The sequence below is a fragment of the Anolis carolinensis genome, chromosome 1, assembly GCF_035594765.1.
Source record: "Anolis carolinensis isolate JA03-04 chromosome 1, rAnoCar3.1.pri, whole genome shotgun sequence".
Taxonomy (NCBI): domain Eukaryota; kingdom Metazoa; phylum Chordata; class Lepidosauria; order Squamata; family Dactyloidae; genus Anolis; species Anolis carolinensis.
Window position 1 is genome coordinate 355,422,952 of NC_085841.1, and position 16,173 is coordinate 355,439,124.

The window sequence follows — 16,173 nt, forward strand, 5'->3', positions numbered from 1 at the left end:
GATTTAATTAATCATGAATGATGCTTCTTTATGCTTGTATGTTATCTATTCAATGGTGTATTCACCCATGCTTTCTTACGTTAACAAGATGTGTGCATGGTATGGTCCTTACTTTTCAGGAGAATTATGCTTCCTGGAGGTTTTCTTTTTAAATGGAATGTGACCATTACATATCTTGTTTGTATGCTTAAAAGCTGTGATTTTACTATGGGATGGTGCAGTGGGAATTGCAGAAACAACCGAGGAAGAAGGGGCTGAATGTAGCCCATCTGTCTGTTGGGTCCTTGCATAGAGTGCCTTTATTTGTTCCCTTTTTTCTGTTAAGTGGCACATCTCCCTCCCTGTCTGACATGGAGGCACAGCCTTTTAAATTCCCTACCATTGTTCTTGGAGAGTGTTCACAATTTTAAAATGAAGCAAGGATTTGACAAGTGCATGAGCTGAAATGGGAGCAAGGGAAAAGTATTCACTTGAAGGACTGTGAAGACTGCTGAAGGAATTGTCAGGCACATCCCAGAATATGAAATCAATGGGACTTGAGCACATGCACTTGTTTGCAGGATTGCATCCTTTAGTTTTATGCAAATTCTTGTAATCTTTGATTCATAAGAAAGCTGCAATACTGGTAGATTTTACTTAGGCAAGATGATAGTTAGGGAAGCCTTTGAATACAAGCACGATTGAGCTGCATAATACAGAAGCACTAATACTGGGCTCTTGGTTTTATTTTTATTTTTACCTGGTGAAACTTCTCTTGGATGCCTGGCAACTGGGTGGTCAGATCAGCCCACTTCTGTTCATACTCTGTCAAGGACGACCGCAGCACCGCAGAATCTGATTCCTTAATAAGCAAGAGCTGATTGCCAGTGCTCTGCACTGATGACATCAAGGAATATTTTTCATCAATTTCTTTAGTGAATTCCTAAAGAGCAGGGCAAAAAAAAAAAAAACGCAAGAAAAACAGGGAAGAGTTCACAAAGACATAAGTGAAAAAAGATGATAAAATATAAGGAAAAGCTGTTGCTTGGATAACCGTATTTTGCTTGCTTATTTGTGAGACAGTGTAGTGCAATAGTTAAGGCAATAGACAGGGACTTGGGAGATATAGGTTCAAGTCTCCACAAAGCCATGGCACCGTTGGGTAATTTTAGACCAATTGGTTTCTCAAAGGATTGGTGTGAAAGATTAATGCAAGTGTGACTAAGTAATCAATAATAATAATAATAATAATAATAATAATAATAATAATAATAATAATAATAATAATAACAACAACAACAACAACTTTATTTATACCCCACCACCATCTCCGGTAGGGACTCGGGGAAGCTTACGAAATAGCACACAATGGTGCCATACAACATATAAAATGCAGTACATCAACATTTAAAATCAGTAACACATTTACATAAAACCGACGTATAAAATTAACAAAAGTAAACTCTATTTAAATAAAAGAATGAAGTAAAATGTGGCTATAGTTATTAATTTAAAAGATCCAGTAATTTGGAACAGATACTTTTTAAAGTATAACTCCAGCCAAACACATATATTAGCTTTGGATAGCCTAGGGAAGATGCTATTTTATTTATTAATTCATGAATAAGATGCATGTTTCCAAAAAGGTTTTGAGAAAAGAAGGCACATTTATAGAATATATGTCTATCAATGGCTAACAGCACAGCTGAAAATGGAACCTCTATGTTTGGAAGCAGCATATTCTGTGTACTAAATATTGGGAATACATAAAGGGAAATCTTTAAAACGATCAGTACTGAAAACACAGTTCTAGACTATATGGAATGTTGGCTTGATTCAGCAAGACAGTTTCTGTGCTTTCTAATAATTATCTACTACACAAAAACGACTCAACTTACAAGCAAGCTCTGTAAATTGTCTCTGACGGTGCTGAGCTCCTGGGATGCATCGAGCGACTGCTCCTTCCAGTCATTCACACGCTGTTGAGCTACTGCCAACCAGCGATCCAAATCCTTGGATTCTCGGTTGTAGCTGCAGAAACAAATCAATGTTGGAACTAGAATAAATGGCCAACACTACAGACCGTCCAATCCTATATCAGGCTTCAAAGGTGGCTGAGAATCACATAAATCAACATGAAGCAACCAAATGGTTGTTGTTTAAAGCAGCAATTACTATGTGGGCCAGGAATTGTGGCCTGCTCATCATCGATTATTATTAGCATGATGGCTGGTGTTCATGGACCAAATAGTATCTGGAAGCCACCTAAAGTGATTTCACAGGAACCAGGCTGAAGATTGTAGAGAAATCAATTAACTGTGAGCTGCTATATCTAAGTTTCAGAATTCAAATGAATTGGTTGCAAAGATGTAAAAAGCTTAAAACTTTTTTATCTCAATAGAGGTGACCAATCCATAACCAGAAGCTGTAGGTATCTTCCACCTGACTTTATGCTCCTCTCCATGCCTCTGCTAATCCCCAAAATTGTCTCTTTGCCACCAAGTTACGAGTTTCTTAGATGGATTTCTTCCACCATTTTAATTAGGCAAAAATTCCATAATAAAATCAGTGGTTTCCTTTAAAAACAAGATGTATTAGAACAGATTTGTGTTTTTAGAAGTCCTTTGAAAGTGCAAATATGTTCTAATGTCCACTTACTTAAATTCCCATAGTTGTTGTTACCATTGTTTAAGCTGGCTTGAGGCTGTACATCAGGTTTCTGTGTTTGACTACAACTACCATCATCCCCAGAGAACTGAACCAGCCTTCTATAAAGTGAAGAAAGTAATACATATCACACCTACCTGGATAAGAGTCTGAGTAAACGATCAAGTCTCTCTAGCTCATGGCCAACTTTTTGAGAAAGAGATGCCCATTGCTCTTGTAGCTTTCCAACTTGGCTTTCCAATTCAGGACAGTTCAGAAGCTCCATCAAATCCTTCCCTTCTTTCACTAGCTGACCATACCTGGCCTTTTCTTTTTCAATATTCTTCTTGATTTGCTAAGAGAGAACATGATGTGGAGTAAAAATGAGAAGTACGGTTATAAGGTGTTCACAGGTTATTTCCCTTCAGTTTCTCACACATGCCATCCATTTTAGTATGGAATAGACAGCATGGGTGAAGCAAATTTCATTTATCATCCAATATAATTTTATCACTCTTAGCAACCAAAGTATTTTATGACAAAAGTCAACAAATTCTGTTCACAACTAAGAGGAGATTGGCACTCTATCATGCTGTCTAATATATCCTGTTTGGACCACTTTTGCTTCATCAGTCTTTACCACACTCAAATCCTTATGGGTCTCTAAAACAAAGTATATCTTATTTTAAGGCCCTTGAACTAGCAATGACCTTAATGGTTGAATGAAGTGTTTAAGTATACTTTCACTGTATGCCTGGATTGATTTCAGAGCTGGTATAGTGTATAGGCTTGAGTGTTGGGCTAGGAGTCTGGGAGACAAAGGTTTGAACCTCCACTCAACCACGGAAACATGCTGGGTGATCTTGAGCAAGTCACACTCTCTCAGCCTAAGAGCATGGCAACGGCAAATCTGAAACATCTCACCAACACCCCCTCCCAAATGAGAGGGTTGTTTTAAACCAGAAGGCATATAAAAACAACATATTATTAATAACAATCTATATATTAAAAATGTAATGCACGTTTGTAGGACTGAGTAAAAAACAAAACCACTGAACCAAATCACACCAAATTTGGCCACAAAAGGCATAGTCATCCAATCTATGTCTTTCAAACAAAAAACCTGGAAAATAAAGTCCAAATTAGAGAACGAGGAAGAGCCATTTTCAACCCTGGTTGCTGGTCAGAAGGGTAGGTCCTGCCCCCTTTAGGCCCCACCCACTTCATCTCCTATCAACTCCCTCAGCCACAATGGCACTGGGGTACAGCCAGGATTCAGGCTTTTAAGGCTGCATGGCTATTCACTGCTATTCCACTTGGCCAACAAAGCATTCCCATAAGCCACAGCAACGTGTGGCCGGGCACAGCTAGTAATAACAACAACAACAACAACTTTATTGTTGTACCCCACCTCCATCTCCCTGAAGGGATTCAGAGCGGCTTACATAAGAAAAACAATCCATACATTTAAAACACAATATAATAACATAGTTATAAAACAACATAACATGACAATTATTAAAACCAAGATATCAATTGCTATGCACAGAGGGTGATTAGTGCAAAACTCTGAGTAAAGTCCGTGAGTAAAATAGAGCTGGGCGGGGGAGGACAAGGAACGGATCGCGTTAAAACACTAAAGCCTATAAAATGGGGGACAATATTAAAATGTAGCATCGTTTCAAAACAAGATACATGGCTAGTGGCTTCTTCACTCAAAAGGGTATCAGAACATCCAAGTTTTTAGACTCCGGCGGAAGGTGGACAACAAAGGAGCCAGTCTAATCTCCCTGGGGAGCGAGTTCCAGAGTCGGGGAGCCACTACTGAGAAGGCCCTCTCTCTCGTCTCCACCAACCGTGCTTGAGATGGAGGTGGGAGCGAGAGAAGGGCCTCCCCGGAAGATCTTAGGGCCCATGCGGGTTCATAAAGGAGGAGGCGATTGCGGAGATAAGTAGGTCCCAAACCGTTTAGGGCTTTGTATGTGATAACCTGCACCTTGAATTGGGCCCGGAAACTTATCGGTAGCCAGTGGAGATGTTTAAACTTTGTTTGTTTAAATGGGGCAACAAACATAATGCAAATTACACATTCTAAAAATACCTGGAGGAGTTGAGTTCTTTCCATCAGCCTTTCCTCTGTTCCTTCCACCAGACTCACAGAAGGGACCTCAGAAGAGAGTGCCTCCAGTTTTTGACAGAAGGACGCATAACTCTCGTCAAATTCTATCCAGTCCTAAGAGAAGGAAATACAGCTTTATGAGAATATATTACTGTACACAAGGTAAGCAAATTTAAAAGAATGTCGTTGTTCCCGTAGAGTTTAAATATCCCTTTTCAGAAATGTTTGGGACCATAAGTGTTCTGGATTCTGGATTCCCCTCAGAGTTTGAAATATCAGATGGGCTCAAGTAAACACAAGACTCATTTATGTTTCATATACACCACAGCTTCCTACGTCACCTGAATCAGATAGAAACATACAGAAAAAGGATCCTTTTGATAAAGCAGAAACTTATGCCTTCCTCAAGAGGATAATTCTTCTTCTTAATATGAACTGAGAGCTGCATGCGACACTCTTTGCAACAGATCTCTATATATTTCATGCAATTTGGAACCCATTTCTTTACCTGTGATAGCATTTCCAGACAGGTTCCGTGTTGGATCGCTTGCTGTTCCAATGAATCGATATTCTTTTCCAACTCCTTCCAGGATTTCTCTCGCTTTTGTAATACTGAAGGTGCCACTTTTTGGGAGCACATTTGCACAAGCAGCATGTGAGTCTTAAGGTTACAGAAAAAGCTCTGCATCCAGAAAGGAAAAGAGACATTAAGTATAGATCAGTAAGCTCATTTTAAAAAAACCTCGATACAATTAATTTCCTTACAGATGGATTACTGAAATTAAAAGACTTCTTATGCTGTATAGGTGCCTGGTGGGATCTTTTACTTCGTAATAATCACATTTACTTTCTTTATATGAAATTTTTGATTAAAAATAAAAGTGTATATTTTTTTATAATGACAAGATGCTCACCATATTATGGAAATGCACAGGAAGCAACCACAGTTGTTGTTAATTATTGTATAGACTTGCTTAAGGTAAAAGTAAAGGTTTTCCCCTGACATTAAGTCTAGTCGTGCCCAACTCTAGGGGTTAATGCTCCTCTCAATTTCTAAGCCCAAGAGCTGGCATTGTTCGTAGACACTTCCGAGGTCGTGTGGCCAGCATGACTGCCTGGAGCATTGTTATCTTCCCACCACAGCTGTACCTATTGATCTACTCACATTTGCATGTTTTCGAACTGCTAGGTTGGCAGAAGTTGGGGCTAACAGTGGGAACTCACTTTGTTCCCTGGATTCAAACCACTGACCTTTTGGTCAGCAAATTCAGGAGCTTGGTGGTTTAATCCGCTGTACTACCGGGGGGGGGGGGGCTCCATAGACTTTCATACAAGCTGGAACAATGTTTTGCCAAAAAATCGACCCCAACATCTTAGGTTGACTTATAAATGGGACATGTTGTAAGTATGCATGAAAGAGCTTTCTCAATGGCTGCTCCAAGGCTGAAGAACTCCTTCTCGCGGGAAGCTTGGTTGACCTCCATTCTGTTCTCTTCTTGCTGGGCAGGTAAAGACCTTCTTATTTAATCAGTCTTCAAAGGATTGGGGCAGCAGTTGTGCAATAGGTAATCTGTGTTTTTAATTGTATTACTTTAATGTTTTTAAATTATTGTTGTAATTGGATTGGTTGTTCAATGCTTTTAACTACTTTCATTTAACTTATACGATAACCTGCTTTGGGTCCCATACTGGGAGAATGGGAGGGGGCCCTGCAAATCATAAACAATGACTGATTCAACTTGCTGTTTGTTTTGGAACAAAGTGAGTTATTTCCCAATTTTGACAGGAGAATACTTGGTTCGCTGAACCCAGGTAGCAATCACTGTGGAAGCAGTTTGCTTGTTCGTTGTTCCTCCACTTTTGCAGTTTTGACTTCAGGATTTGGTTAAACATGTTTTCTCTAGAAGTATTCAAGTCAGAGTTTTCCAAGGATTTCATCTTGGTGACACATCTTTAAACATGCATCATTTTGCAACACAGTCATTCCGTTTTACTAGTAAACTGGAGGTTAAACCAACCAGGCCGGGCTGTGGCGCAGGCTGGTGAGCAGCCTGCTGCAATAAATCACTCTGACCATGAGGTCATGAGTTTGAGGCCAGCCGGTGGCAGGGTAAGCACCTGTCAATAAAAAAATAAAAAATAGCCCCTGCTCGTTGCTGACCTAGCAACCCGAAAGATAGTTGCATCTATCAAGTAGGAAATAAGGTACCACTTATAAAGTGGGGAGGCAAATTTAACTAATTTATGACATTGGAATGAGGAAGTGCCATCACAGTGGATGATGAAGCAGCTGTTCCCCCCTGTGGCCAGAATCGAACATCCCCTCAGGAAAAGGTTAAATTGCCTCTGCATCTGTCTCTGTCTCGGTTCTATGTGTATATGGGCATTGAATGTTTGCCCTATATGTATATAATGTGATCCGCCCTGAGTCCCCTTCGGGGTGAGAAGGGCGGAATATAAATACTGTAAATAAATAAATAAATAAATAAATAAACCTCTTATAAAAGATATAGAAACATACATGAATTGTAATAATGAAATGTATGGCGGATGTATATCTCATGAAAATCTTTTGATTGAGATATTTTTAAAAAAATATATGATTTGTAAGATTATAACATACGTTTCCAAGATTTATGTCATTACTCTTTCACACTACACACTTACACACCGCAGCTGACACAGTGATGTGTTGTGACAGTTTGGAAAGCTGCGATCTAGGTCCTCCAGTGTGACTCTAAGGCTAACTTCTAGACCTAGTGATTTCTAGAGATAACATCTTTCTAGAGATACCAAGGTGCTGGTTTATAAAGCTATTGTCCTCCCAACCCTGTTATACGCCTGCGAGATGTAGACTGTCTATTGACGTCACACTCAACTCCTGGAACAATTCTATCAGCGTTGCCTCTGAAAAATCGGGCAAATGTCTTGGGAAGACAGGAGGACAAATGCCAGCGTGCTGGAAGAAGCAAAGACCACCAGCATTGAAGCGATGCTCCTACGCCATCAACTCTGCTGGACTGGCCATGTTGTCTGAATGACCGATCACCGTCTCCTAAAGTAGTTACTCTACTCCCAACTCAAGAATGGAAGACTGAATGTTGGAGAACAGGAAAGGAGAATTAAAAATGGGCTTAAAGTCAACCTTGAAAACTGTGGCATAGATACTGAGAATTGGGAAGCCCTGGCCCTTGAGTGCTCTAGCTGGAGGTCAGTTGTGACCAGCAGTGCTGTGCAATTTGAAGAGGCACGAATGGAGGGTGAAAAGGAGAAAGATGCCAAGAGGAAGGTGCGTCAAGCCAACCCTGACCGGGACTGTCTTCCACCTGGAAAGTGATGCCCTCATTGTGGAAGAACATGCGGATCAGGAATAGGGCTCCACAGTCACCTCCATATCCACTGCTAGGACATTACACTTAGAAGGCCATCATACTTGGACGATGAGGGATTGCTTAAGTAAGTAAAGTAAGAAATATCTAGGTATTTCAATGAAATTTTATGGTTTAGCTTCCAGTGAAAGTTGATCAAAGAGTCATGCTAGAAAACCTAGGAATCCATGGACAGATGTTCTCTCAAGCAAAAAAGAAAAATAGCAATTTTTAAATTTGTGGTTTTTCACTTTTGTGGTTGCTTTGTATTTCTAACCCAGTTAATATGGATGGATTACATGCACACATATATAATCTAATAAGCATGCAACCACCAAAGCTGAAGAATGACTGCTTCGCAAGATGAGCCCCTAGCTTTGTATCTCTGACCAACAGAGCAAGATATTACTTTCTTCATGACTTCTACAAAGAGCATTTCCATACATAACTTGCTTCTCATACTCTGTTGAGATGTAGCCATTTTTCTACTTCGAAGAGACAAAATTACAGCCATTTTTGTCTGAGAAAAACAGAAGTGACTAACTGCTTCTTTTAACTTAACATTCAAAACATTTAACTAAGGAATCATTTCATGTTTATGCAATCTTTCTCCTGTGCAGTTTGCACACATTAAACTTCATTAGCAGGGCTGCATGTTATTTCTGGCAAAGTAATTATAGCAGTGGGTGGATTTCATGATTATCCTTAATGGAGTCCACCCCACTTTCTATCTTTTCTATGTTTGTGGTGGAATTATGTGAAAAGCTCCTAGTAACAAGTAAACATGAAACAAATGAATCACCATACTAATCACATCCTTATTTGAATAGTGGACTTCATCTATATCTATATCTTTGTATCATTTACAGCTTGATTTTCTTCCAAAGAGCACAAAGTCACACATACTAAGTGTTACCAATCAATCTCCCATCCAGCTACTGGGCTAACCTCGCCCTTCAAACAAGGGAAATTTGTCATGAAGTTGCTGGATTTGTTGCTGCAGTTTCTTTAAATGGGCAAACAGATTTCTGTTGTCCCAGACTATTTGAAATTGGAACAAGTAAACAGAGGTGGCAAAAACTTTTGTATGTTCTTGGACCAACTTGGAATAAACCACAATGGGATATGTTGGTGTCTCATTTGCACTTTTGGACTCTTCTGATCTGGTCTAAAGACACATGTCTTCTCACAAAATAGGTCACAACACAAAATAGGTCACAACACGGTCCAGCTTGGAACCCCCAGTGGCGCAGCTAGTTGAAAACTACTGTGCTGCTTGACCTAAAAGTCAGCAGTTCGAATCTGGGAAGTGGGGTGAGCTCCTGCTGTTAGCCCCATGCAGTCATGCTGGCCATGTGACCTTGAAGGTATCTATGGACAAAGCCGGCTCTTCAGCTTAGAAATTGAGATGAGCACCACGCCTTAGTGTCGGACACGACTAGACTTAATGTCAGGGAAAACTTTTACCTTCACCTTAAGGTCCAGCTCAGAGCTCCCATGAAGCCTTTACTTGCCAGGAAACCAAAGACTGCTTCATAGGTACAAAAGAGAACTATTACAAGAGTAATTTTCAAAGAAATGGCCCTGTTAGTCTCTTGCAGCATAAAAAAGTAGAAGGGGTGGTGGTGGAAAAACATAAGAAATGCGGTGGCACCTTTAAAACTAACTTGTTTTTATTTTCTCTTGGTAGGGCATCTGAAGAAGTGGGTGTATATCCATGAAAGCTCATGTTAAAATAGAGGTCAGTTAGTCTTATAGGTGCTATAGCTAAGAATGAGAAACCTCTACAACTTTAACTGTATATTGTGATCACTTTTAAGATACGGCTTCAGAACTAAGATAAGTTGCTTTTTATTGAAGGTCCCAGAATTCCCAAGCTTTAAGCTTTAATCCAACAATCATTTTTTCCAAGTTTTGAGTTTCTTTGTTATTTAGCAGGTTGTACAAAAAAAAATCCACCATCTTAAAGTGGAGAGGATTCACACCTTTAAAAGTTCTTTGAGCAGAAAGATGTTACCTTATGATTTTTAAGGTGAAACTGTAAATTAGCCTGGTTGGTAGCTTTCAGGCTGGATATCTGAATAATTTTCTCTCGCCCAAGATCTGTGAGCTCTGCTAGTCCTTGTAACAAAACTTCATACTGTTGCTCGCTAATAAACGGAGATGTTAGCTCCCTCTGTTTGGCTCTCAAGATCTTCCAAAGGTCGTCCAGCACTTCCTGGAAGTAAAACAAGTTATATCAAGTTAAGACAATAGTGTTTGGAAGAAGATAGTAGGAGAAAAGGAAGAGTGCATTCGAGATGAATAGACTCAAGTAAGCCACAACTCTTGAGTTTCAAGAATTGAAAATGGCTCTTGATAGGATGATTTGAAGATCTCACATTCACAAGATTTTCCATAAGTCAAAGTCAACAACAGCATTTAACAACAAATGAGCAAGCAAGGACTTCTCAGTGTTATGGGCCAACATGCTGATTGTGACTTATGGCCACTCTATGATTCAGTGATCTCCAAACAAACTCAAGTTTTCCATTCTTCTCTGTTTTGCAGACACAGAGACATGTGTCAATCCATTCTAAAACCTATACATTTTGTCTTTTTTGGCTGTCCAGTGAAAGCTTATTCCAACATATTTAATGATATATTATCATAAGCCAATGATAACTTTGCTGACCATGCTAAACATTGTTACAGTTTACCTCCAGCGATCTCCTCTTCAACCAGACTCTCTCTGGACTTTCAGGAGGGAAGTACCACTGAGAGGATGGCACTTTGGAGGCCACTGGCTCAAGGCCCTGAGTACCTACAAACATCCATATCCCCAATAACTTTTTCCAAGGGAAAATCGACTAATTATAGTGACCAGATGGGTGCCACAGCTTAATGAACATCTTCAGGCAGAAGCATCTAATTCAAATTTCCACCTTTCCTGATCCAGAGCATCAGAAGGTTGGGAGATGATATATTATTGTTGATGTGGTAGCTACAAAGCTTCATATTGTATCTCATTAATACATTGAGATGTTAGCTCCTTCTGTAGAGCTTACAACAACCTCCAGCCTCCTTCCCAAAACTGAGGTTGAGAATGAGTTCATTACACAAAACAGGCAAATCACCATTTCAACAAGACAACAGTGTCTTTGGCTGGAACTTAATATATGACATTGTTCTTCTCTCATCTCTATCCAGGTTGGAGATAGCTGGAAGTTTCTTTTACAAACACAAATAGTTTGTTACTGATCACCTTTTGTAAAAGTGCCTTCCAGTGTTCTCCCCCTGCCAACCCGCAGGAATCAACAGAAGACGACAACTCCATGTGAAAAGTCCCAAGCAAATCCTGCTATAATTTTAATGTCCTGCCTTGTATGATAAACTCATCAGTATGGTCAATCATAGAATCATAGAATAGTAGAGTTGGAAGAGACCTCATGGGCCATCCAGTCCAACCCCCTGCCAAGAAGCAGTACATTTTCTAAACCTTGGACTCTTTTATGCTAAAACCCAGCTTGTTTTGTTTAATATAGTTCACTTTGACAACAATTGACAGTTCTAAAGGCATAATAATCATTCAACATCTTTACCTCTAATTTATCTACTTCATGGACTAGGGCAACAGGCAAAGGAAGTTTTTCTCCGTGATCTCTTAGTTTAGCTATCCGAGTCTCAAAGTTCTGCAGTTCCAACTCATAGTCTTTTGTGATCTGAATGAAACAATGAAATGATTAAAGCAAGGCATGGTATTACTAGTAGGCTGTGATATTTCTAAGGCAACTACAGGATGAAAGATTTTTGACAATCTGTGATGTGGGCAGGATCTTGTGGTTTCCCAGATCTGGATTCCCACTGCTTATTGGAACATCTTATCAGTTCTTCCCAGAGAGAAATCAGCCATAATAAGAACATTAGGACATCTGAAATTATAACATCTGAAAGCTATGTCCTGCCATCATAGGAGCCTGCCTGAAATTTTCAGAAAAGGAGCCCTATTTTCTGCAACAAAAAATGGAGGAATGAAGGTGGAGGGGGGAAAAAAGAAATGTGGCAACATCTTTTAAACTAGTCATTGGTTCTTACTTTTTCATGAGCATTTGTGAATATAAAGCTACTTCTTCAGATGCAGTGCAGGCTGATATTAAGCTTCCAGTATAAAGCATATTTATGCAGTAGTGGGACAAAATCTTGCCCTTGGGCAGGATAAAACAGGTCTTTCAGAACTTTACAATGGCAAGGTAGTGTTGATATGTGAAAGCAACAAATCTGTTTACCAAAAGTCAGCTTCCCAGGGTTCAAAACCCTGAAAAGATTTGTTGTTGCTGTTGTGTGTACAGTAGTGAAGACTCTTGTTTACCGCCTTTTGTACTTCTTAACTTGAACATTCTGTATATTTTAAAGCTCTTTGTCATGGCCTTTGGCCAGCACAACAAACATACTGAACCTGACTTTTGTATTAATATACATAGCGTGCCCATGAAGCCATTGCCTTTGTTCACACCCTCTAATTTTTTATGCCTCCTCAAAGGAGGACCTGTTGCATGTCCTAAGAACACAAGAAGTTGGTATGTACACATAAGAGGGCTCTCTCATTAGCAACGCTCTGATGTGAAACTCCCTGACCAAAGAAGTTAGGCTGGCTTCATCTCTTTTGAGTTTCTAGCAAGCTGCAAAAATATTACTGTTCTACATGGCCTTTAATGTTTGGAATTGCTCTACTTTGACGGCATTAAACTATGTTTTAGGACTGTTTTTTAGAATGATTTAAAAAGTTTTAAAAGACTAGCATGGTGTCCTTAGTTGGTTTAAACAGCCGATTTTAAGTAGATATAACTCAATTTAATGCTTAATGTTTGTGTATATTTATAATTATTTTATGTCCTGGCATGCAATGCTTGCCGTATATATGTTGTGCTCCGCCCTGAGTCCCCTTCGGGGTGAGAAGGGCGGGATATAAATGTTTTAAATACATAAATAGAATATTTTAATGGTTTTTTAAGATGCTTTAGATCAGTAGTTCTCAACCTGGGGTCCCCAGATGTTTTTAGCCTTCAACTCCCAGAAAGCCTAACAGCTGGTAAACCGGCTGGGATTTCTGGGAGTTGTAGGCCAAAAACATCTGGGGACCCCAGGTTGACAACCACTGCTTTAGATGTTTTCCTATTATTTGTTCATTATTTGGGGCTTAGAGGTGATACAGAAATATATTACATTTAAAGAAACTAGAAAATCTGCTGAATCAAGTGGTTTATAAAGTCTGGCATTCTCTTAGTAATTCTGCTCAATTTGATGCTGTAATGATGAGGACGACGGTTTCCATGCCCCATTATTTTCGGTTTGTAATTGTTAACTTTTTGGACTATAACTCCCAGACTCCCTCAGTCAGCTTTGCCAATTGAAGGATTCTTTTGAATCATGGTCCAAAAGGGCAACAAATGCTCTGATTCTATGTCCATCTGCATTTGACCTGAACACAGAATATTTTAGGAATTGTGCTTATCACAGTGCCATCAACCTCCCATAGTTGGAGGGGGAATCATAAAATTATTTTTGGAAAAACAATAGCACCCCGAAAGAAAAAAGGAAATTAGGTAAAATTGCTCAGCACTGGATGGCTGATTGGGCTTTATTTTCGTATTTCCACTAATTACCTGAAGCGTCATGGAAATGTCATGGCTACTCGTTGCACCAAAGGACTGTTGCATCACGGATTTCTTCTTAATCAACTCATCATACAATTCCCTGATTTCATTCTGTGACAAAGACAAGGAAATAAACCCAAAGTGAACCTAAAGGTACATTGCACAGAATGGTGGGGTAATTAAACTGCAATTTGGCTGTATTGCTTAATCAGAATCATTCTCTGTGCACATATATATACATCCAGAAAAGAAGTGGGATGGGAGGAGAGAAAGCGTCCTTTAAAATATATATAGTTACATTTGCAATCACTTGCTCTTTGCTAATGAAAAATAAAAATGACACCAAGTTTTATAATCATAATTTGCTTCAGGCTTGGGCCCTTCATTGAAGACAAGGGTTAAGTTGTCCCCATGGAGACATAAATTAACACAAAACTATAAAACAATGTGCTTAAACACTCGTATTGTGTGTTTTCCTGTGCATCTGTTTGTGTGAGTTTTATGGAGAGCTTACTCTTTTGTTTATTCATTACAGCAGAGATAGTGCTACTATCAGGTTGAATGAAGAAGCTGCCTCAAATGTCAGATTTTGATATGATGAAAAGCCAGCAGTGTTATTCATTTTATGATTACTGAAAATAGCAATAGCAAAAAATTAAGACTATTAAAGAAAACCAAGGAAAAAGTGCAAAACCAAACATAATGATCACCAGTGATTTCTCTAACTTTACAGTGGATGATAAAGACACTGATACAGTCAAAGACTTTCTATAACACTTGATCAGTCATAAATCAGAATGGAGACTGCAGTTAAGAAACTGGAAGGAGCCTTAAGACTTGGAATGACAGCTATGAAGTGAATTAAATACGAGTCCCAAACATGAAGATATAAAATTGAATACCAAAGTCAAAATTCATAAAATTCAATGCTTGTACAGTAGAGTCTCACTTATCCAACCTTATCCAACGTTCTGTATTATCCAATGCAGTCTGCCTTTTAGTAGTAAATGTTTTTGTAGTCAATGTTTTCAATACATTGCAATGTTTTGGTGCTAAATTTGTAAATACAGTAATTACTACATAACATTACCGTGCATTGAACTGCTTTTTCTGTCGATTTGTTGTAAAACATGATGTTTTGGTGCTTAATTTGTAAAATCATAATGTAATTTGATGTTTAATGGGCTTTTCCTTTATCCCTCCTTATTATCCAATATTTTTGCTTATCTGACATTCTTCTGGCCCGTTTATGTTGGATAAACAAGACTCTACTGTATTCTCAAACGAAAGGACTGATTCCCAGTTAGTACACAGGATATAAAACAACATTTACTACAATTTTCCTAAGTGCTCCCACATGCTAATTTCAGCAGGCACAAAATGGGTGGATGTGATGTTAGGTGGGAAATGCTAAAAAGACAAAGAGTGGCTCTTGTGAGAAGTGTCTTTAAAGGATGCAAGAAAAACATGAAAACTCAACCAGGCAATACCTGATAGAAACTGTAACGGTCCAAGTCGGTTTTCATACATTTGCTCCTAGAAGCAGTGGCCGCTTCTGTCTGTTGTAGCCACGCCTGCAAGTTGCTAAAACACTGAGAGAATCTCTCAGGGTTACCACCAGCGGAAGTGATCGACTTCAAAAGATCTTCCTTTTTATCCCCAATATCTGCATGAAGCTTTTGTAGTTCTGCAGAAAGAGTCTGGGAAGAGATAAGATAAAAAGCAAGTAAATATGGTTTTGTAAAAGGTAGCTGAGGGACCATCAGGATTCAACCTGTTCAGTAGAAAGAAAAAAATTCACAAATAAAGTGACATGTGAAGTCAAGCAACATCAGAGTGTGTCTGTGATGGCAAATGTTATTAATGAGGAAGAATATACATGCTTTTCTCCTTCTATTGCCCATTGATTTTATTGTGTGCAAACTACTTTTGCACTGTGAACAAAGTCTGTGGCAATTTTAGGAAACTGAAGATAATGAAGGAAGGAGGCAGGAAAAAGAAGAATTGGGATATTTTCAAACCAGCTGAAAATGAGGGTAAACAGCAATACTTCCTTCTGGACTTGTCCACCTGTTCCTTTGGAGGGAGAATATTCAGCACGTGATGCTAGTATTTTGTGTACACCCCTTTATTTGTGAAAAAACTTAACTATCAATGGGACCAGATCATTCTAATTTGAATACAATGTGTCCCTGAACATCAGCCAAGTTCTGGCATCCGTTCTGCCCTTTTGAGAGTTTAATGGAGTGTGAATATGGAACGCATATTGTACACTGTAGGGCCCTTGTCCTGATGCAATAATTAGTCTGGATGTTACAAAGGAAATGTACTGCAGCAATAACTGGAAACACAATTCCTGGTATTCATTTCAAGTTTCAGGCAGTTTTAGTTTGGAGCCGGGCTGTGGCGCAGGCTGTTGAGCAGCTGC

The 16,173-nt window shown here is 39.1% G+C and overlaps 1 protein-coding gene across 1 annotated transcript in view; it reads right to left on the minus strand.

Moving 5' to 3' along the window:
* The window catches only part of syne2 (spectrin repeat containing nuclear envelope protein 2), a 325,700-nt gene that overhangs the window by 83,235 nt on the left and 226,292 nt on the right, over nt 1-16,173 (minus strand). The window contains exons 70-78 of the mRNA XM_062967506.1: nt 15,236-15,445; nt 13,755-13,856; nt 11,694-11,813; nt 10,130-10,330; nt 5,253-5,426; nt 4,727-4,858; nt 2,784-2,980; nt 1,878-2,010; nt 740-922 (exon numbers count right to left, since the gene is read on the minus strand). Coding sequence (XP_062823576.1) covers nt 740-922; nt 1,878-2,010; nt 2,784-2,980; nt 4,727-4,858; nt 5,253-5,426; nt 10,130-10,330; nt 11,694-11,813; nt 13,755-13,856; nt 15,236-15,445 — 1,452 coding nt within the window. The remainder of the gene's footprint in view (nt 1-739; nt 923-1,877; nt 2,011-2,783; nt 2,981-4,726; nt 4,859-5,252; nt 5,427-10,129; nt 10,331-11,693; nt 11,814-13,754; nt 13,857-15,235; nt 15,446-16,173) is intronic.